General features: G+C 39.0%; 1 protein-coding gene across 3 annotated transcripts in view; it reads right to left on the bottom strand.

Annotated features, from left to right (window-relative positions):
• The window catches only part of ATP10B (ATPase phospholipid transporting 10B (putative)), a 310,749-nt gene extending 290,138 nt beyond the window's left edge, over nt 1–20,611 (bottom strand). For 2 of the 3 annotated variants that reach the window (XM_049708452.1, XM_049708451.1), the window contains exon 1: nt 20,155–20,611. Coding sequence is in view for 1 of the 3 variants with exons in the window: in XM_033432029.2 (XP_033287920.1) it covers nt 7,101–7,137 (37 nt within the window). In the remaining 2 variants the exon portion in view is untranslated. Of the gene's footprint in view, nt 1–7,100; nt 7,929–20,154 lie in introns of those variants that run through there. The other variant, XM_033432029.2, reaches the window with a different exon arrangement.
• Between the last annotated feature and the right edge of the window lie 655 nt (nt 20,612–21,266).

The raw sequence follows: 21,266 nt of genomic DNA, 5'->3' as shown, positions 1-21,266 counted from the left end.
TAAAGGGATGTGTATTCCTGCTAGGCATTGCACAGCTTCTCAAATCTTGGAATCATGTTGGATACTACCACCCTCATTTTCTGTTCCACAGTGATTTCTGTACATACTTGCTTTTAATTACAGCTTGAATGTTACCTTTGAATGTTTGCAAAGCTATGACACCAAGAAATGTAGTACAACTTAATGTGGAAACTGAACTGTCATGAAGTATTACTTTGTTCACTGTCTGACAGATGTTGAGCATTATGATGTTTCTGTAAAATTTACAAATACCCTGCAGTGCCTTGCGATGCACTGCTGCACATTTTGGGAACCACTATTGTAGACATCACATTGAGCAAAAAAGCCAGACACAAAGGCGTGTATGAGTGTGATTCCATTCGTATAAGATTTCAAGGACAGGCAAATTTAATCCTTGATGTTAGAAATCAGGATCTTGGTTACACTTGTGAAGAGGGAGAGGGCCATAATTGGTAAAGGGCGTATCAGGACCTCAGGAAAGCTCGTAAAAACATTCTATTTCTTGACCTAGTGGTGGCTTCTTGATCAACTGACTAAGCAGGAGTGTTCATCTTGTTATAATTCACTGAGCTGTATATGCAAGGTTAGTGTACTCTGTGTGTGTATAAATTATACATGAATAAAAAGTTTTTTTAAAATAGAATAAAACAAAACAACAAAATATAAGAAATTACCCCTTAAGGGTGAAGCCCTTTCTGATACCCTAGCCAAATCCTTTGTTTTCCTTTAGAGCATTATCTCCTAGTCTACATTTTTTTTTTTTTTTTTTTTTTTTTTTTTTGCCGTACACAGGCCTCTCACTGTTGTGGCCTCTCCCGTTGCAGAGCACAGGCTCCGGACGCGCAGGCTCAGCGGCCATGGCTCACGGGCCCAGCTGCTCCGCAGCATGTGGGATCTTCCCGGGCCAGGGCACGAACCCGTGTCCCCTGCATCGGCAGGCGGACTCTCAACCACTGCGCCACCAGGGAAGCCCTCCTAGTCAACATTTATGTGCTTATCTGTGGTATCTCTGGCTAGACTGTGAGCTCCTGGAGGATAGGGGCCATGTCTCATTTATCTCTAATTTCCTAGTGCTTCAAACATGACAACACAGAAGGTGGGTAATTATTGTGAAATAAAGAACAGTTGTTCAAAATAAACGTACAAACTCTCGTCTTTTTCTCTATCTGCTGTCTTTTCTCTGTCTCATTCAAATGCCCTGAGTGATGTTCTGTGTATGACACATCTGTGACTTTCCTTTTTAAAATTCCCTATTTTCTAATACACCATTGTAAAGCAATCATACTCCAATAAAGATGTAAAAAAATAAAATAAAATTCCCTATTTTTATGATATTCATTTCTCATCTCCAAAGAATACATTTTTAAAGGGACAGAAACACACACCCACACACGCCGACATACCCACATTCTCTTTTAAGAATTTATTTATATACATTATAGACTTCTAATGTTACTCAGTACAGTCCATGGACAGTTGATTACTGGTTTACAGCAAGTTAAACACAGAAATTGAGTATATATGTTTAGAAACGAGTACATCAACTTAACCCTACTAAGATATCTGAACATGTGATTGGGAAACTTGCCTTACATATGACATGAGTTATGTTCTTGTCATTCATAGTAGAACTAGTTATTGGTTGAACATGGATTGGACAAAAAACAAAAAAACACTGGTCCTTTTCCATGAATAGTTGTTAACGCTCTGCCATTGACTATCAGAGCTGGAAAAGATCAACCCCATTATTTTACTAGTGGGGAAACTGAGACCTAGCGCTTACACAGTCCCTGATTGCCAAGCTAGTGGTCTTTATACTCTAATGCCATCCACATTCCTTATATTAACAAAAAGAGTCAAAGATAAAATCAACATTATTACTGCTATTGTTACTGGCAGTAGCAACTGTAGCTGTTTACCCACGTTCAATGTTTATTAGCCAGAACCACATGAAATGGTTATTTATACATGTAAAAACTGTCAAGTGTCTATAATTTCACATGGTTCAACTCATATGAAACGCTGACATATGAAGCAATGCCAAGTGTTTTTAAGCCTTAAAGAAGAGGCATCTGGAGCCAGAGTACCTGTTGCTTGGCAAGTTAGTGGAGTTCTCTCTGGGGCCTGTTCCCACGTCCCTAACCTGAAGCTAGTAATTGTACCCACTTCAGATATTTATTGAGGCTTAAATGATCCTAGCCTTGGAAGAGCACCTACCTGGCGGGAAGTAAGTGCTTACTGAGTGTTAGCTCTTCTGATTAATCAAGGAGATGATGTGAAAATAATCTAAGAACAATCTTGTGAAATAGAAACATATTATCCTCAGTTTACAGATGAGGAGACCAGGGCTTTAAGAGAAGATAGTAACTTGAACCTTTGTCCATCTGAGTTCAAGTTCATGCCCTGTGTCTTACATACTAATTTTCAATTAAGTGACAGCTGAATCAAGTTGAATAACCTCATTAGGGTGTTTCATCAGAATTGCCAATATTTGAGCAGATCAACCTTCTGGGACTCTTTAATAGTTATATTAAAGAAAGTGCAAGCTTTATTATATTCTGATTAAGAGAAGCTAATTTCAGCATTTTTCCTCATTTTTAGGTCTCCTGATGGACAGGAATGCTGTAAGCAATAAAAAGCTAATGGTTACCACGTCTGCTTTCCTAATAGTTCAATCCTGTAGTAACCCCTTAGGTATTTCATTCACCTTCCAATGGGCCCCCAAATCCCCAAAATCCCAACAGCACCAACCCCTGGATGCTGAGAAGGGAAAATCCACGTGGCACCTGCTGCCTGGAACCCGAGCTGTTCAACTTGGTCAGCATTTTGTACAACACCAAAGAAACAGTGTCATCTCGTTTTCTCCTTCAACAGAATAACTAGTCAAGAAACTCCCTTGAGAAGCAACAAGATATGATTGAATTTTTCAGAATTTTCTATTATTCTATCAAGTTCACCTGACAGCAAAGGACAAGCTGCCTTTCACATAAGCGAACGCATCAGCAATTCAGAAGGAAAAACATGGGTTATTAAGTAGGAACAAATTTCTCTGAATATATTTAGACAAACTCATAGCAACCATTCTCTTCAGAAACCTCTGTGACTGTTTTCTAGTCTCAGTATTGCTTTAAGGTTGACAGATGATAATAAAATACACTGAAATTACCTCTGAGTTCTGAAATGTACATCAGCTTGTACATTCCTCATGACTTGATATTTTATTTTTCCAACATGGCTCATCCACGAGCCATAGTTTCAATACTATTCCCAAGCACTCAAGGTTTATGTCTGTGGAATACAGCTACTTAGGCCTACACCATGTTTATATAAAGGTAAGGAATACCGAATTTATTATATATATGTGTATATATATACATACACACATATACAATGTACATGTATATACCTATTAGCTAAGAGCTAGAAGGGGCCTTTGAAATCATCAAGTCTCCTTTGTTGTCTTGTAAATGACTCTGAAACCCAGAAAGCAACGCTATTCTGAAGGCTACACAGCAAACTGGCTTCTAAATAAAGCTTGAGGGAACAAGTATGTAGCAAGCACCTACCACATTCTGAGGATTGCAGCAAGCATTTTCTATACATAAGTTCTCATAACATTTCTACGATGTCAGCATCACCATTCTCATTTGATACATGAAAAAATGGAGACTATATAGCTAATAATTGCCACAAGTGGAATTAAAGCACTGGTGTAATTGAGTTCTTTTCAGTACACCAGTGTTTCTCCGAATGCACTCACGCCCACATCCCGGTTTTTTGCCATATCCACACACCAAATATGTCATTGTTTTCTAAACCTTTTCTTTAAATAGACTAAACATTTATAAAGGAAACTTTTTATCACCACCTAAGTGTAAAACAATTATCATGTGCCTTAAGTAGAAGACATTCATAGAAGTAGATACAAACCAACCAAAATATCACTAAATTTTAGTTAGACTCTGCTGCTCCCTACGTTGGCTTTGCATCCTTCTCTTTGTTGACAAAAGAGATTAGCAATGGTTAGAGAGGTAGTAAAGGCCTGTCAACATCAAACTGAGATTTAAGGATTGACAGAGAAGACAGGGAAAACTTTCACTATGGGATTCAGCTGTTCGACGGCACATCAGAGAGTGACCTAAAGTCATCTTGTTCCTATCTCAGATAATTCTGAGTCCTGTCCTGGTACCTACTCCTCACTTTGAGAAACACTGACGTACCTAAAGCACCTGGGCAGGTTCTCCAGGTCATGTTTCTCTAACTCTGGTCAATATCAGAATCACCTAGAGGCTTCTTAAGAACTCGGATTTGAGTCTTCCCAAGTTTCTGACTCAGCAAGTCTGGGGTAGAGCCTGAGAGATGGCATTTTTAATGAACTCCTGAGTAATGCTGAAATGATCTGGGCAGAAACAACATCTAGAGAATCACTGCTCTGGGTTGTACTTGGGGTTGGGGGAAAGAGGTGGAGAATATACGGTGGCACGTATGTGAAAATTTCGCCATCAAGTTTGATAGTAATTGCAGGGATCTGGTAGTTTTATTGAAACAGGTAGATACAGCAAAGAAACCAGGTATTCTTGCATTCCTGTGTTGCTTCTTCAATCTAGTGAGTTCAAATTGATACCACACCACATCAGAGTAACTTCGGGTGAGGGATAGAAGTCCTCCCCCAGGCCCAATAATTCAGGTCATTTCCGGGTGGCTTACTATCTGCAAGGCTCTTGACTGCTCGTAACAGAAGCCAGTGATCATTAATCCCAAAAGCAGAGAATGAGACTCTCCTTCTTTCTTCCACACATGAAGACATTATATAACACTAATAAATGCCATGACAGTTACTATTCCCTCTCTTCTGGTTCCAATTAACAGTAATGACTAATAATTATAAAATGCCTGTGTGAGCCAGTCATTGCATTGTACTAGGTGATTATACACACACACATACACACTCTCGATGCGAGGTTTGAGGAGCTAAGTAACTTATCTAAGGTCACACAAGAAGTAGAACAGTGATTCGATTCTAATTTCGATGACTATTGTTTTTCTACTAAGCCACCCCACTGCTACTGTTACTACTCATTTGCTCAATCTTAATATAATTGTATTTTATAGAGAACTAAAAGAAGGAGAAAAGGCTCCAGACGCTTGAAACTTTTGAAAGAAAATTTTAAAACGATGCCACTGAAAGGGAGAAATCAGTGATATTTAATCAGCAATGGAGGTAGAGCTCCCTAGGTTCAAGGGTGGAGGGATGTCTGACAAAGTCTTATTTTTCGGAGAGGGAATAAGTGGGTAAAACCAGTCTCAGAAATCCAACCTGTCTTAGCTTACTCTTGAGTCAAGAAGGAGGTTTTTATTCCTCTCTGGAATGTCAAGGGCCATTTTGGAGAACAAGTATGGTAGAATAACCAACACCGAATTGAGAGCCATGAGCCTTGGTTGTTGTTTTGTCTCAGTAACTCAGACTTTGTTTTCCTGAGTCCCAGGTTCACCATCTGTAAACCAGACAGCTGGCCTAAGTTCCTTTCTCAGTTCTGCCTTTCAGAATGGCAGACTCCTTCAACTGGGTTTATGAGCACCATATGCCTCAAAATGACAATGCCCATCTTTTAGCATAAGGGCAATATGGTTTGATTGCAAACTCAGCAGTGGGTTTCAACCTTCAGTCTTTCTATTAATCCACCCATATGTGAGGTTATCCTGCTACCTTCTTTGGAAGATACATGCTAACAACTGGAGGAGGGAATTGGAACCCTCTGAGGTAGAAATACAATTTAAATCCATATAAATAGAATTTAAGAAATGAATGATCTGATAAATTTTTAAAAAGTCACCAATGGCAATGAAATGGCAAATTCAGTAGGTGTTGTTAGGAGTAATTATAGTAACATCTGAAAAGAAAACAACATCTGTGATTTGCCCTACTAATGGCTTAATGTAACAGTGCATCTGTTACTGGAGTAACACTCCTAGCGATCTTGACTGTCTGTTTGCAAGATCTGGAAATAAAGAAAGGACTGTTGGAGAAGAAAGGAACAGGGCGCCAGATTGGCTACTGTTGGTCAACTTCCTCCCCAGAATTTTGAATTCCCCTCCAGCTACCTCGGCCAGAAGTGTGTAGAAAATTTAGAGGACAAGTGAGTTCCACCTTGCATATGAACTCCTGCAGGCTAAACAACTAGCGGCTCATAGTGATTTTTAAAAATTTACTTTTCATCTTGTGATTAGATATGTGTTACCCCAGCCCTAATGGCATGCCTCAGTAGGATTTTACTAAAGGTACTCATCATGACTCGTATGAATGAGGCTTTTTTTTCTGGGGGGAGGAGTTAATACTCAGGGAGTAAACTTATTTTCTTTAAACATTAATTTTCTCCTTTGAACTCAAAGGAAATCCAGAAGTTCCCACCTATAGTTGAAATCCACTGCAACGTGCCAGCTTCAGGGTATATCTAGATGAAATTGGGAAGCCATATAATAGTCTCAGTCTTTTCCTCAAAGCTGTATTTTCTCTCTGCTTTGAGAAACAGACACTAACTACATCTCCTTCTTCAGCCTGCAATGGATGAATGCAGGATAGATTCTTTTTTTTTTTTTTTTTGCGGTACGCGGGCCTCTCACTGTTGTGGCCTCTCCCGTTGCAGAGCACAGGCTCCGGACGCGCAGGCTCAGCGGCCATGGCTCACGGGCCCAGCCGCTCCGCGGCATGTGGGATCCTCCAGGACTGGGGCACGAACCCGTGCCCCTGCATCGGCAGGCAGACTCTCAACCACTGCGCCACCAGGGAAGCCCCAGATTCTTTATCATAAAACGTATCCAGGTCCATTCAAACTGCAAGCTCTATTGCATGAGGAAGCAGCATTTGCCAAAAGCTTATCCTAATGAAATCAACTGAAGAAAAAGACAACATTCTGTTACAAAAGAAATGTGGATCTCACACTCAGCAAGGCAAACACAGTTTCAAATGTGGTATAAAGAAAAATGGTTATGTGTTGGGCCTGATTCAAAAGTTAGAATCAGTGAGCAGAGGAGGCAATGATTCCTCTATTATATGGAAGGGACAAGTTGCTGTTACTCACCCCAGCAAAGATGACGTCTGTCCTGAGCGGGCTCCATTAGGAACTACGGAAAACAGGGCTTGAAAGTGGCATATTTCTCTTGTGCTGCTTGGCTAAAATATCACTTTTCTCTCCTACGATATTTTTCATTTCTCTGATTATATCTGATGGTGTCAATGCGAGGCCTTAAGCTAACACTCTCTTGGAAACTCAGAGAAGAAGAAGGCCTGGAAAGAAACAACTCTGACCAACAAAGGAGAAGGGACAAATAAGCTGCCTCACTAGAGCCCTGTGAGAAAGAAGAATAGCCTGACAGAGCGTGGAGCTCAGTCCCAGAACAGTGAAGGCAGTGTTCTCCGCTGGGCTGCGCGTTTACATAGCACCATCGCTGTTAGACATGGTTCTTGCATACATTTCTACTTTCTGTGAATCAGTGAGCCAGCAATATCAAAATTCATAAGTGATTGTACTCTCTGTATATGGTACAAAAATGACTGTCCATTTACCTTTTGCAATGCATGTAATTAAGTGTGAGACAAATATAACCTTTGTTATACCTTTGTTTGGGGGCCTGGAATATAATTTAGTTGCTGGGTTTCAAGGGCACTTAAGAAAGAAAAGACTCTCTGCAGTGACTTTTATATGCATGCTGGTGAAGAATTTGCCCTCAGAGCTTCAGAAGTCCCATTCTTCAGTAGTCATTGTTCTTACTGATTACTGTTTGATTATACAAAATAAGGAAAGTGGGACCAATATATTGTATTTATGGATTATGTGAATACTTCAAACATACAGAAAATCAGAATTGTTTACGGGCTGATTGAGAGCTTTGAGTCACACCCTTAAAAGGAAATTTTCACGTATGATATATATATATTTTTTACTGAGTTGTCTGTTACTCAGCTAATTGGGGTGTTAGTTACTGGTGAGCCCATTTTAAAAAAAAAAAAGAGAAGGTAAAGCAAGCAACAAGCCTATTTTGAGGGTAGCAAAAGGGAAATATTAACAACCTTGGGAATAAAAGGAGGTGAAAAGAAATGAACATACTATCTAACTTCATGAAAATCTTTCCATATGACCTTGGTTGGTTGCTATGTTAACTGTGAACTTACATGTATGGTTGGATCCTATCAGACTACTAAGTAGAAGTACGGACATAAGAAACGTTTTAGAAGGGCTGACGCATCCATAACGTCTAAACTTTGAATAGCTGTAAGGTACAAGGTAGGAGTTTTTAAGAACATAAAATTTGCCTAACAATTTGGACAGTCTAGAAGTTTTTCAAAAGGCACTTAGCATTTCACAGACATCCATCTGCTAAAGAGAAGAGTGCTTTACAAGTCCTAGTTTCGTTCTCTCCCTTTTCTCAGAGTCCTCTGGTTTCTTGGCACTAGTGTGACCTAAAATCACAGATCTGGCTCATCACAGAGTGTTAGCATCAGAACCGAAGGTTGTTTTGCACATGTTTTGCATGTGCTGTGGGAGAAGACACCACTGTAAAGCTTAGAGAAGTTAATAAACCTGCTCAAGGCCACACAGGAAGTTGGTGGCAAAGACGGGACCACAAACCACATCTCCTCACTCATAAAACCAGTGCTCTTCTCCTCACCACTTCCCCAGTAGAGAGAGGTGCATACAATTCTGGGACAAGAGGGTCTAGAGTATCTTGTGGACTATTAGGCTGACCAATGGATAGAGAGTCCACAAAGCATAAGCCCATTTTCCAAGCTATTTAGAAACTGTAAATACTAACGGGCATTTGCCAAGTTATTTGCACGATGAAGTTGGAATTAAAAATATCACTGTCTGGCTAATTAGAACCCTAAAAACAAGTAATAGATAGCAAACACTATGTTCAGTTTTTGCTAGAGAGGCCATGTTTCTTTTGCCCGGCTGTTGGAATTCCCTAATAAATCGTGTTGAAAGATCACACATCACAGAACTGTACGTAGTTCCCCTTTCCTGCCATCAGCGTTTCTACACTTAAGTGAATCAATCATTTTGTACGTATTTGCACTTCTCATTGGCTGCATCATGCTCTTCATGCATGAGTTTTAGAGTTTTTCACGGTTAGCCTTTATATTCTTGCTGCCCCAAATTGCCAATGAAGAAGCAATGTTTGACAGAAACTTCTGCCCCTTCATCTCCCACCCACCCATACCATATACCCAGGATAAACTTCATAAGCTTAAGACCAGTTATTTACTAAAGGCTGTGCAAATTTTAGTGGTACTAATTGTTATAACTCTTGTTGAGTGGTGATTTTGTGCCAAGCACTGGGGTGAGCACTCTACATAATGCGACTCATTTAATTCCCCAACAACCTTAACAGATTGACATAATTATTTCCATAAAAACAGTTGTAAAATTCTTCAAACAAACTGAAATAGAAGTAGTTGTGGGGAAAAATCTTACGGTTACTTTGATAAGGCAACGCTTGTTTGTCTTAACTTTACTCAGGAGAAAGGCAAGGGTCTAGACTCATCTTCCCTGAACAAACAAAATCATGTTTTAAGTACTTGGAATGGAAAATAACTTGAGGCCTTTTAGCTGGTTAGACAAATGCAAACACTGGTATAGGATTAATGAACAAAGGTTGGAAAAAGAACAAAAGCATGAGGAGGAGTTAGTAATATGAGAGATTAGCCATAAAATGAGTTCCTTCAGGACTGAGGCAAGGGGATGGACAGTGGGGCAGTGGCCCAGAGCATCAAACATCTCTGGAGATGTAACATGATGGAAAAGAGTTCATTTACCAGATCTCCCCTTAGGAAGAATAAGCAGCATGAGAAGAGGTAAGATATCCTCAAGGGCCATGCATGAACACCCCTAAATCACTGTTTCTCAACAAGGGATGACTTGGCACCCCAGTGGACTTTTGGCAATATCTGGAGACATCTTTGATGGTCACACTGCGATGGAGAAGTCACTGACATGTAGTGGGTAGATCCCAGGGATGCTGATAAACATCCTACACTGCACAGAACATCCTCTCATGACAAAGAATTATCTGGCCCAAAATGTCAATAGTGCTGAGGTTGAGAAATCCTGCCTTAAATGTTCCCTGAACTCCAGAGGTGCTGGGTTAAGCTAACCGCAGAACTGAATCACTGAGTAAATGAGTTTGGTGAGTCTTGGTTACCTTTCCCCAACCTAAGCTTTGCTCTTTCTCTAGATACTTGTTGAACAACCTTCTAAAGATGAGCAGTTTGAAGGAGTATGAAGTCTCAGGCTGAGCCTCTATGTATTAATTTGATTTCTGAAATAATTTTAAAAAGCAAAGACAAAGTGATGGTGAAGAGCCTTTATAGTAAGGAATACTGAGCAGGGACAGGCTCAGCTGAAAAACACCAGCAACTACAGAAAACCTCAGTGGATGATAACTTCTTGGTCATCTGTCATGAAGTAACTTCTGTGATATTCAGGGTTCCTAAACCAGATGTGACACAGTGGTAATTACCTGCACAAATATTTCGTTTGGTCTGCACAGACTTAAATTTCAGATTCACTGCCAGCATTAAACACCTGGAGGCTCCTCATAATAATGTAGACTCTTTTTTGGTGGAACTCAAGTAGCCAAGCAACTGACAGCCACGGGTACACTTTCCCACCAGTCAAGAGTTGCCCACTGCTGGGACTTCCCTGGTGGCACAGTGGTTAAGAGTCCGCCTGCCGATGCAGGGGACATGGGTTCGAGTCCTGGTCTGGGAGGATCCCACATGCCACGGAGTGACTGGGCCCTTGTACCACAACTACTGAGCCTGCGCTCTGGAACCTGTGAGCCACAGCAACTGAGCCTGTGACACACAACTACTGAAGCCCACATGTCTGGAGCCCATGGTCCACAGCAAGAGAAGCCACCACAATGAGAAGCCTGCGCACTGCAGCAAAGAGTGGCCACTGCTCGCCGCAACTAGAGAAAGCCCACACACAGTGACAAAGGCCCAGTGCAGCCACAAAAATAAATAAATAAAATTAATTAATTAAAAAAAAAAAGAGTTGTCCATTGCTGAATAATGTCACTGTGGACAGGGCATGACTATCCCCATTCCTCAACTGGACTGATTCAGGAGGTTCTATTACCTGCCTGGTCCCTGTAGCAACCTTAGTTTGCAACTCCTGTCTTAAAAGATTATACTTGTAGTAGTCTCTTATAATCCTTTGTATTTCTGCAGTGTAAGTTGTGATTTCTCCTTTTTCATTTCTAATTTTATTGATTTGCGTCCTCTCCCTTTTTCCCTTGATAAGTCTGGATAAGGGTTTATCAATTTTGTTTAGCTTCTCAAAAGAACCAGCTTCTAGTTTTATTGATCTTTGCTATTGTTTTCTTTGTTTCTATTTCATTTATTTCTGCTCTGATCTTTATGATTTCTTTCCTTCTACTGACTTTGGGTTTACTTTATTCTTCTTTCTCTAGTTGTTTTAAGTGTAGGGTTAGATTGTTTATTTGAGATTTTTCTTGTTTCTTGAGGTGAGATTGAATTGCTATAAACTTCCCTCTTAGAACTGGTTTTGCTGCATCCCATACATTTTCGGTTGTCGTGTTTTCATTGTCATTTGTTTCTATGTATTTTCTTTATTTCCTCTTTGATTTCTTCAGTGATATTTTGGTTATTTAGTAGCACAATGTTTAGCCTCCATGTATTTGTGTTTTTTACAGTTTTCTTCCTGTAATTGATTTCCAATCTCATAGCGTTGTGGTCAGAAAAGATGCTTGATACGATTTCAAATTTCTTAAATTTTCCGAGGCTTGATTTGTGACCCAAGATGTGATCTATCCTGGAGAATGTTCCATGTGCACGTGAGAAGAAAGTGTATTCTGCCACTTTTGGGTGGAATGTTCTATAAATATGAATTAGATGTGGTCTATTGTATCATTTAAAGCTTGTGTTTCCTTATTTATTTTTGGATGATCTGTCCATTGGTGTAAGTGGGGTGTTAAAGTTCCCTATTATTATTGTGTTACTGTCAATTTCTCCTTTCATGGTTGTTAGCATTTGCCTAATGTATTGAGGTGCTCCTATGTTGGGTGCATAAACATTTATAATTTTTATATCTTCTTCTTGGATTGATCCCTTGATCATTATGTAGTGTCCCTTCTTATCACTTGTAACAGTCTTTATTTTCAAGTCTATTTTATCTGATACAAGTATTGCTACTCCAGCTTTCTTCTGATTTCCATTTGCATGGAATATCTTTTTCCATGCCTTCGTTTTCAGTCTGTATGTGTCCCTAGGTCTGAAGTGGGTCTCTTGTAGACAGCATATATATGGGTCTTGTTTTTGTATCCATTCAGCCAGTCTGTGTCTTTTGGTCAGGGCATTTAATCCATTTACATGCAAGGTTATTATCGATATGTATGTGCCTATTACCATTTTCTTAATTGTTGTGGGTTTGTTTTTGTGGGTCTTTTTCTTCTCTGTGTTTCCCCGCTTAGAGAAGTTTCTTTAGCATTTGTTGTAAAGCTTGTTTGGTGGTGAATTCTCTTAGCTTTTGTTTGTCTGAAAAGCTTTTGACTTCTCCATTGAATCTGAATGAGATACTTGCTGGGTAGAGTAATTTTGGTTGTAGGTTTTTCTCTTTCATCACTTTAAGTATATCCTTCCACCCACTTCTGGCCTGCAGAGTTTCCACTGAAAAATCAGCTGATAACCTTATGGGGATTCCTTTGCATGTTATTTTTTGTTTTTCCCTCACTGTCTTTAATACTTTTTCTTTGAATTTATGGACAACCACGAAGAAATGGACAAATTTTTGGAAAGATACAATTTTTCAAGACTGAACCAGGAAGAATTAGAAAATAAAAACAGACCTATCACAAGGAATGAAATTGAAACCATAATTAAAAATCTTCCAACAAACAAAGTCCAGGACCCGATGGCTTCACAGGCGAATTCTACCAAATATTTAGAGAAGAGCTAACACCCATCCTTCTCAAACTCTTCCAAAAAATTGCAGGGGGAGAAACACTCCCAAATTCATTCTATGAGGCCACCATCACCCTGATACCAAAACCAGAAAACAATATCACAAAAAAGAAAATTATAGACCAATATCACTGATGAACATAGATTCAAATATCCTGAACAAAATACTAACAATCAGAATCCAACAGCACATTAAAAGGATCATACACCATGATCAAGTGGGCTTTATTCCAGGGATGCAAGGATGCTTCAATATATGCAAATCAATCATTGTGATATGCTGCATTAACAAATTAAGGAATAAAAACCATATGATCATCTCAATAGATGCAGAAAAAGCTTTCGACAAAATTCAACACCCATTTATGGTAAAAACTCGCCAGAAAATGGGCACAGAGGGAACCTACCTCAACATAATAACGGCCATATATGACAAACCCACAGCAAGCATCATACTCAATGGTGAAAAACTGAAAGCATTTCCATTAGGATCAGGAGCAAGACAAGGATATCCACTGTCGCCTCTCTTATTCAACATAGTTTTGGAAGTCCTAGCTATGGCAATCAGGGAAGAAAAAGAAATAAAAGGAATGCAAATTGGAAAATAAGAAGTAAAACTGTCACTATTTGCCAATGACATGATATTATATATAGAAAATCCTACAGATGCCACCAGAAAACTATTAGAACTAATCAATGAATTTGGTAAGGCTGCAGGATACAAAACTGATGCACAGAGATCACTGGCATTCCTATACACCATCAACAAAATAATCAGAGAGAGAAATTAAGGAAACAATTCCATTTACCATCACATCAAGAAGAATAAAATACCTAGGAATAAACCTACCTAAGGAGACAAAAGACTTGTACTCAGAAAACTATAAAATATTGATGAAAGAAATCAAAGATGACATAAATAGATGAAGAAATATACCATGTTCTTGGATTGGAAGAATCAATATTGTGAAAATGACTATACTACCCAAAGCAGTCTACAGATTAAATGTAATCCCTATCTAACTACCAATGGCATTCTTCACAGAATTGGAAAAAAAAATCTTACAGTTCGTATGGAAACACAAAAGACCCCGAATAGACAAAGCAATCTTGAGAAAGAAAAAAGGAGCTGGAGGAATCAGGCTCCCTGGCTTCAGACTATACTATAAAGCTACAGTAATCAAGACAGTATGGTACTACCACAAAAAACAGAAATATAGATCAATGGTACAGGATAGAAAGACCACAGATATACCCACACATATATGGGCACCTAATTTACAACAAAGGAGGCAAGAACTTACAATGGAGAAAAGACCACCTCTTCAATAAGTGGTTCTGGGAAAACTGGACAGCTACATGTAAAACAATGAAATTAGAACACTCCCCAACACCATACACAAAAATAAACTCCAAATGGATTAAAGACATAAATTTAAGACCAGACACTATAAAACTTTTAGAGGAAAACATAGGAAAAACACCCTTTGACATAAACCACAGCAAGGTGGTTAGAACTTTTTTGACCCACCTCCTAGAGTAACAGAAATAAAAACAAAAATAAACAAATGGGATTAATTAAACTTAAAATCTTTTGCACAGCAAAGGAAACCAGAAACAAGACAAAAAGACAATCCTTAGAATGGGAGAAAATATTTGCAAATGAAACAACAGACAAAGGATTAATCTCCAAAATATACAAACAGCTCATGGAGCTCAATATCAAGAAAACAAATAATCCAGTTAAAAAATGGGAGGAAGACCTACACAGACATTTCACCAAGGAAGACATACAGATGGCCAAGAGACACATGAAAAGATGCTCAAGATCACTAATTATTAGAGAAATGCAAATCAAAGCTACAATGAGGTATCACCTCACACCAGTCAGAATGGCCATCATCAAAAAATCTAGAAAAAATAAATGCTGGAAAGGGTGTGGTGAAAAAGGGAACCCTCCTACACTGTTGGTGGGAATGTAAATTGATATAACCACTATGGAAAACAGTATGGAGGTTCCTTAAAAAACTAAAAATAGACCTACCATATGACCCAGCAATCCCACTACTGGACATATACCCTGAGAAAACCATAATTCAAAAAGAGACATGCACCACAATGCTCACTGCAGCACTATTTACAATAGCCAGGACATGGAACCAACCTAAATGTCCATTGACAGATGAATGGATAAAGAAGATGTGGCACATATATACAATGGAATATTACTCAGCCATAAAAAGAAATGAAATTGAGTTATTTGTAGTGAGGTGGATGGACCTACATTCTGTCATACAGAGTGAAGTAAGTCAGAAAGAGAAAAACAAATACCGTATGCTAACACATATATATGGAATCTAAGGAAAAAAAAGGTCATGAAGAACCTAGGGGCAAGACAGGAATAAAGACACAGACCTACCAGAGAATGGACTTGAGGATATGGGGAGGGGGAAGGGTAAGCTGTGACAAAGTGAGAGAGTGGCATGGACATATATACACTACCAAACGTAAAATAGATAGCTAGTGGGAAGCAGCCGCGTAGCACAGGGAAATCAGCTCGGTGGTTTGTGACCACCTAGAGGGGTGGGATAGGGAGGGTGGGAGGGAGGCAGACACAAGAGGGAAGATATATGGGAACATATGTATACATACAACTGTTTCATTTTGTTATAAAGCAGAAACTAACACACCATTGTAAAGCAATTATACTCCAATAAAGATGTTTAAAAAATAATAATATATTACATGTTAATATATAACATTTTAACAAAAAATAACTATTTCCCAACAAAAAAATTAGTGAGAATTTTTCTAAATCTCATTACCATTTGGATTAGAGGACAGCTGGATTCTCATATCTGTTTATGCATTCATTCTGTTGCATCATGTTCTTGTGTTCAAATACCTGAAGAAAAATCCAGCTTTATACCTGGTTATAAAAGGGAGGACTCATGGATCCCCCAAAAGACCTTTGAGAACTGTGATTAGTTTTATGTGTCAACTTGGCTATGCTACAGCCCCCGGTTATTCAATCAAGCACTAGTCTCGGTGTTGTGAAGGTTATTTTGTAGGTGTGATTAAAGTCCATAATCGGTCCACCTTAAATAGGGCCTGATTTGATCAGCTGAAAGGCCTTGGAAGCAGAGTTGTGTCTTCCCTGAAGAACAAGAAAAAATTCCGTCTGTAGATAGCAGTCGCAGCTCATGCTTGAGAATTCCAGCCTGGCCTGCCTGATGGCCTACCCTATGGAGGTCACACTTGCATAGCCAGCCCAATGATCATGTAAGCCAATTCCTTGCAATAAATCTCTTAATATATATCACGTACTGGTTCTGTTCGTCTGACTGAACTCTGATACAGGGACCCTCTAGGGATCCTCAGACCACACTGTAAGAATCACTGATAGAAGATATATTTCATAAAGCCTTTGATGTCACTCACCTAACTGGCTTAACAATAATTCTATGAAGTCAAAAAGGCAGAAATCATCACTCCTATCATCAGAGAGTATATTTATCAAATGGCACACATCCATCAATGGCTCTTAGTCTTTTTTTAAAAAAAATAAATATATTTATTTATTTATTTATATTTTTGCCCGTGTTGGGTCTTCGTTGCTGCTTGCAGGCTTTCTCTAGTTGCGGCAAGTGGGGGCTACTCTTCGTTGCAGTGCACGGGCTTCTCACTGCGGTGGTTTCTCTTGTTGCAGAGCATGGCCTCTAGGCATGCGGGCTTCAGTAGTCGCGGCTCGCGGGCTCTAGAGCTCAGGCTCAGTAGCTGTGGCGCACGGGCTTAGTTGCTCCGCGGCACGTGGGATCTTCCCGGACCAGGGATCTAACCTGTGTCCCCTGCATTGGCAGGCGGATTCTTAACCACTAGGGAAGCCCAATGGCTACATCACCAGGGAAGCCCAATGGCTCTTAGTCTTGATCCTTAAATTCCTGGTTCCTATTGCACTGCTTCTATCCTTCAGTACAATAACCTTGAATATATTTGCAAGTATACACACAGATCTAGACATTCATCTTACTTAATACACTCAAGCCACAAAGAATTTCCTTAGAAAAAGTAGGTAGGACTACTTTAAGTGAATTTCTTAAGGGAAAGTGATACAGAAGAAACACAGGGCTTTGTTTTATGCTCAAGCAGTTTACAATTTACCTGGGAGAAATAAGATTACTCACTCCTGAATACATGAGATTTAATGAAGTAATTAGGACTTTGATTCTTTACCAATACTTTTTTAAGCACTAGGCACTGGAATAGGGCCACTTTCATCTTTTTCAGCTACTTCTACTGTGGAATGGACCTCCTCACCCCATATTTGATGCTCCCACTGGTCAGTGAGTTTATGGAAGACAGGGATAGTGACTGACCAGCAGGTGCTTAGTGATAATGACCTGTTCAGTGAATGACTGAGGATGCCAAGAATGCGTGCAATACATAAAGGTGAAAAGAAAGAGCAAAAGTGGAAAAGTTGGGAGAAATGGAAAAACCAAAGAGCTGAAAGATGGAATATGACTTTCAAAAAAAGAATAAAGAGGAAGCTGAGCTGGAGAAAAGGGTGTGTATCAAATAGTAACAAGAGATTTATGAGAACAAATGAAAGGCTTCCATTCTATGAAAGTCTGGCCAAGGAGTCTGTGCTTCATTAGGAAGAAGAGGCAGAATAGTATCATGGCTGAATGTATAAACTTCAATCAGACAGATGTGAGTTTGGGTCTTAGTTCCATCACACACTTGCTATGTGATCTTGGATAAATTACCTGACCTTTCTGGGCCCCAGTTTCCACAACCGTGAACTTTTAGAGAGTCATTGTGAAGATTAAAGGAGAAAGTATATGTAAAGTACATCACATAGTGCCTAGCATAGAGTAAATCCAGTGAGTGTTGGCTCTCGTAATTATTAATGTTACTACTGCTAGCATTATTAATTCTAGGGGCAGCAAGCAGCCCATGGGAGGTTTTTAATTGGGATGGTGATATGCAGGCATCTGTCAATTTTGAAAATATATTTGATGTTAGTTAGAATGAATCATTAAGGGGAAATACTGGAGCCAGAACAGTCAGGAGGTTACCTTAATAGACCAAGCACAAAGAAGTGACAGAGGTAAGGAACATGCTAGCCCAGCGCTCCTTCCACTGCCTCATCCCATACACAATAGACTGGACCTCTGCAGCTTATTATTCTAAATAGGAGCAAAAGGTCTCTTAAGTATAACTGGGAAAAGAGAAACGGTATAAAATTTTGCAAGTGTATTTAACTTCAATACATTGTTGATCAGATTTAGGGGAGAATTTTAGAATATCAAAGTTGCAACTTTTAGAGATTGTCAAACTCTCTGACATACTGAGGCTTTCAAGCTTCCTCTGCTTACATGGCAAATTAACTCAAGGTTCCCAGAAAACAAATTGCTAAGGAGACACCAGTCTAGGCTAATAATAAAAAAAACTGCTTATAAGTCACATAAACATCTTTGTGTATGTCTAGGATCTTTTGAGAGTTATGTATAGCTAGATACATAAGTATCTACAGAGCTTACACATGGTGACTATTCACACTGAATGAAACCCATCTGTTACTATCTGGGTACACTGGCGGTAAAGTCAATTGATGACAGGTAGGTGTAACAGGAGCTGACTAGGAGAAATCACTTGCCAATCTATAGTACTGGTCTTGTTATGTCTGTATCCAGTAATTATGACATCTTTTAATTTTCAAGTAAGTTCTTGGTCTTAGTGTGAGGTTTAATCTTCATTTTCAAACACAGAGAATTGGGATTCTCCCTGAGCAACTTGAAGCATAGCAGAATGTCAGTAGGCTGAATCACAGGGTTTCCTAAAATTGTACAGTTTTAATAATGTGTACACACTGAAATCCAAAGACATGCTGATCTCCACGTATAACACTTCTGACTTAGTATGGGAGGTCAATGACAAATAGTACAGAACATTCACCAGAATTATGATTTAGCTACTCGTTTAAAGTGGAATTTCTAGTCTCAGTTGATTGAAACACATATGCTTATGTTTCAGTGTAATAGATGTGAATCTCCCTTTCAAAAGAATTCCAAGTTTGCATTGTGCATTTGTGCAGAAATCATTGATTGGAATAGGTATTCCATGAGTATAAAGGAAAAAAAAGACATTAAGTAAGAGACATCTCATAGTGGCCTTTGTACATGATTTTCTCTCCATCAAATGCTAGTACTCAAGTTGACCTTCCAGGTAGAAGGGATGGATTGTCTCAGAGCCAAAAATGCATTGTTGTGCAGGCCCTGTGGTTGTCTAACAACACACATTTGCAAGGTAGCTGCTTGGGACAGAGGTGGAGCGAGACCTGGGAAGAGAGAGCTGTGATCTTCATCTAGAAATAAAAGGCTTGCATTAGCTAAATGTACTGATAAGCAGTGTGTGTGGCTCACCACTTCCTATGACTTCTAGGTGAGAGGTAACTAGGAACTCATGGAATTAAAGCAATCAACTTGGAATAACAGCTTAAGATGAAATAGGGCCTCAGATTTTAAGTCTTCCAATATTAGCGTATCACAGATAAAGGAGACAGAGACTCAGGAAGGTTAAAGAGTGTCATGAGTCAAGGTGACTGCCAGGACTTTTTTATAACTTCTAATCCAGTATATTTTTGCCACTTCACACTGTCTCAGTGAGGTCACCATGATCACTGTATTTCTACCCAACTGTTTTCTACCCATTTACTTTAGCAAAACGGGAGATTTATTGGCTCACAGAACTGGAATGTTCAGAGATCCAAGGGCTCTAATAATTGCATGTTTTAGTCTGGCTTTTTCTGTGTGGTGGGCCAGATGGTCTTTGGAAACTCCAGACACATATTGACTCAGCCTATAAGCCTCATTAGAAGGTCTTTCGTGACACATTTTATTTTGCCAAAGTCCCAGGAAAACCTCTAACTGGTTCACTCTGGATTAGGTACCCATCCACAGCAGCCCATGACATACTCTGTGCCAAAGTCTTTTAACCGCATTGAATATATTATTCATAAGAAAAAGGGGTTATCTAATTAGAAGGAAGTCAGGGATTCTAAACAGGCACAAGCAACTAACATATATCATAATCATATTTCTAAAATAAAATATCATGGAAGGAAATATCTAAAAAGGGAAACTTACCAAACAACGGAATACCAACTATGGAAATGGTGTTGCTTTTCTTCTTTAAAATAATTTGTGTCAATATCTGTAATGACAAAGATAAGGAAAAATCTCATTTCAGTAGATGAAAGATTGATTCACTATAGCTTACATCACAATAATTGCTTTCATACACACCCAACATAAAATATTTTATAGTCTTTGCACAGTGTCTGGCATTTAATGAATGCTCATTCCCATTCTTTGCACATGTACAACTGTTAGCCTTATTTGTGCCAAGGCCACTGTCAACGCTTTTATCACCACGGACTGCCAGGGTCATTCATGTTATGAAGTCTCAGTTAAAAGACAAAATGGACTATAAGCTGTTCCGTATTTTTGGTTTCCAACATTTGAGTTTTTGAATGCCATGATTCCCAGAATGGCCTACCATTTGCTCTGTGATTTCATAGCACATATTCCCACCCTCCTTACATTTCAGTGGGACTTGCATTATTCGGATTTTCTTTTTAATTTCAATCCACATGAACCTTGGTTATTATGTCTTTGAGAATTTCATGATATAGCTGGAATTGTGTCATCTGGTAAAATTAGGTTTCTACAATGTCACTCTGGAGGATAATCAAAGACTTAAATGAAGCACAAACTTATCACCTGTCTAATTTCAGTAGAGACCAAAGAGGTAGTGTGTGATCATGGTTAGGAGCCAGGGCTTTTAAGTTAAGAAGTTCTGGGTTCAAATTCTGATTCCCTACTAGCTGGTTTCTTAAGCAAGTTACTTTATCTCTTTAAGACTTAATGACCTCACCTATAATGTGGGACAATACCACCACCTAATTCATAGGTAATGCACGTAGAGTGTGTGGTACTCTTTGAACTTTAAATACAGATTAACCATTATTATGACAGTCATAATAAAAAAATGTATGTGTGGGCAATAAAGAACAGAAAGAGCACCTGCTGCAGTTGCAAGCACAAAATGAGAACACATACATACATCTGTGAATGATGATTTTATCGACAGACATCTTTTACATTTTGTTCAAGAAGCCTACCCAAATTTCTTTATTCTCATTGGTCCGCCTCCTTTTGGATTCTTTATAATCACAACTTTTTATCAACAGCTTTGA

This window comes from Orcinus orca, chromosome 3, assembly GCF_937001465.1.
Source record: "Orcinus orca chromosome 3, mOrcOrc1.1, whole genome shotgun sequence".
Taxonomy (NCBI): Eukaryota; Metazoa; Chordata; class Mammalia; order Artiodactyla; family Delphinidae; genus Orcinus; species Orcinus orca.
The sequence above is the reverse complement of the archived record's forward strand: the minus strand, read 5'-3'. Positions and strand labels throughout refer to the sequence as shown.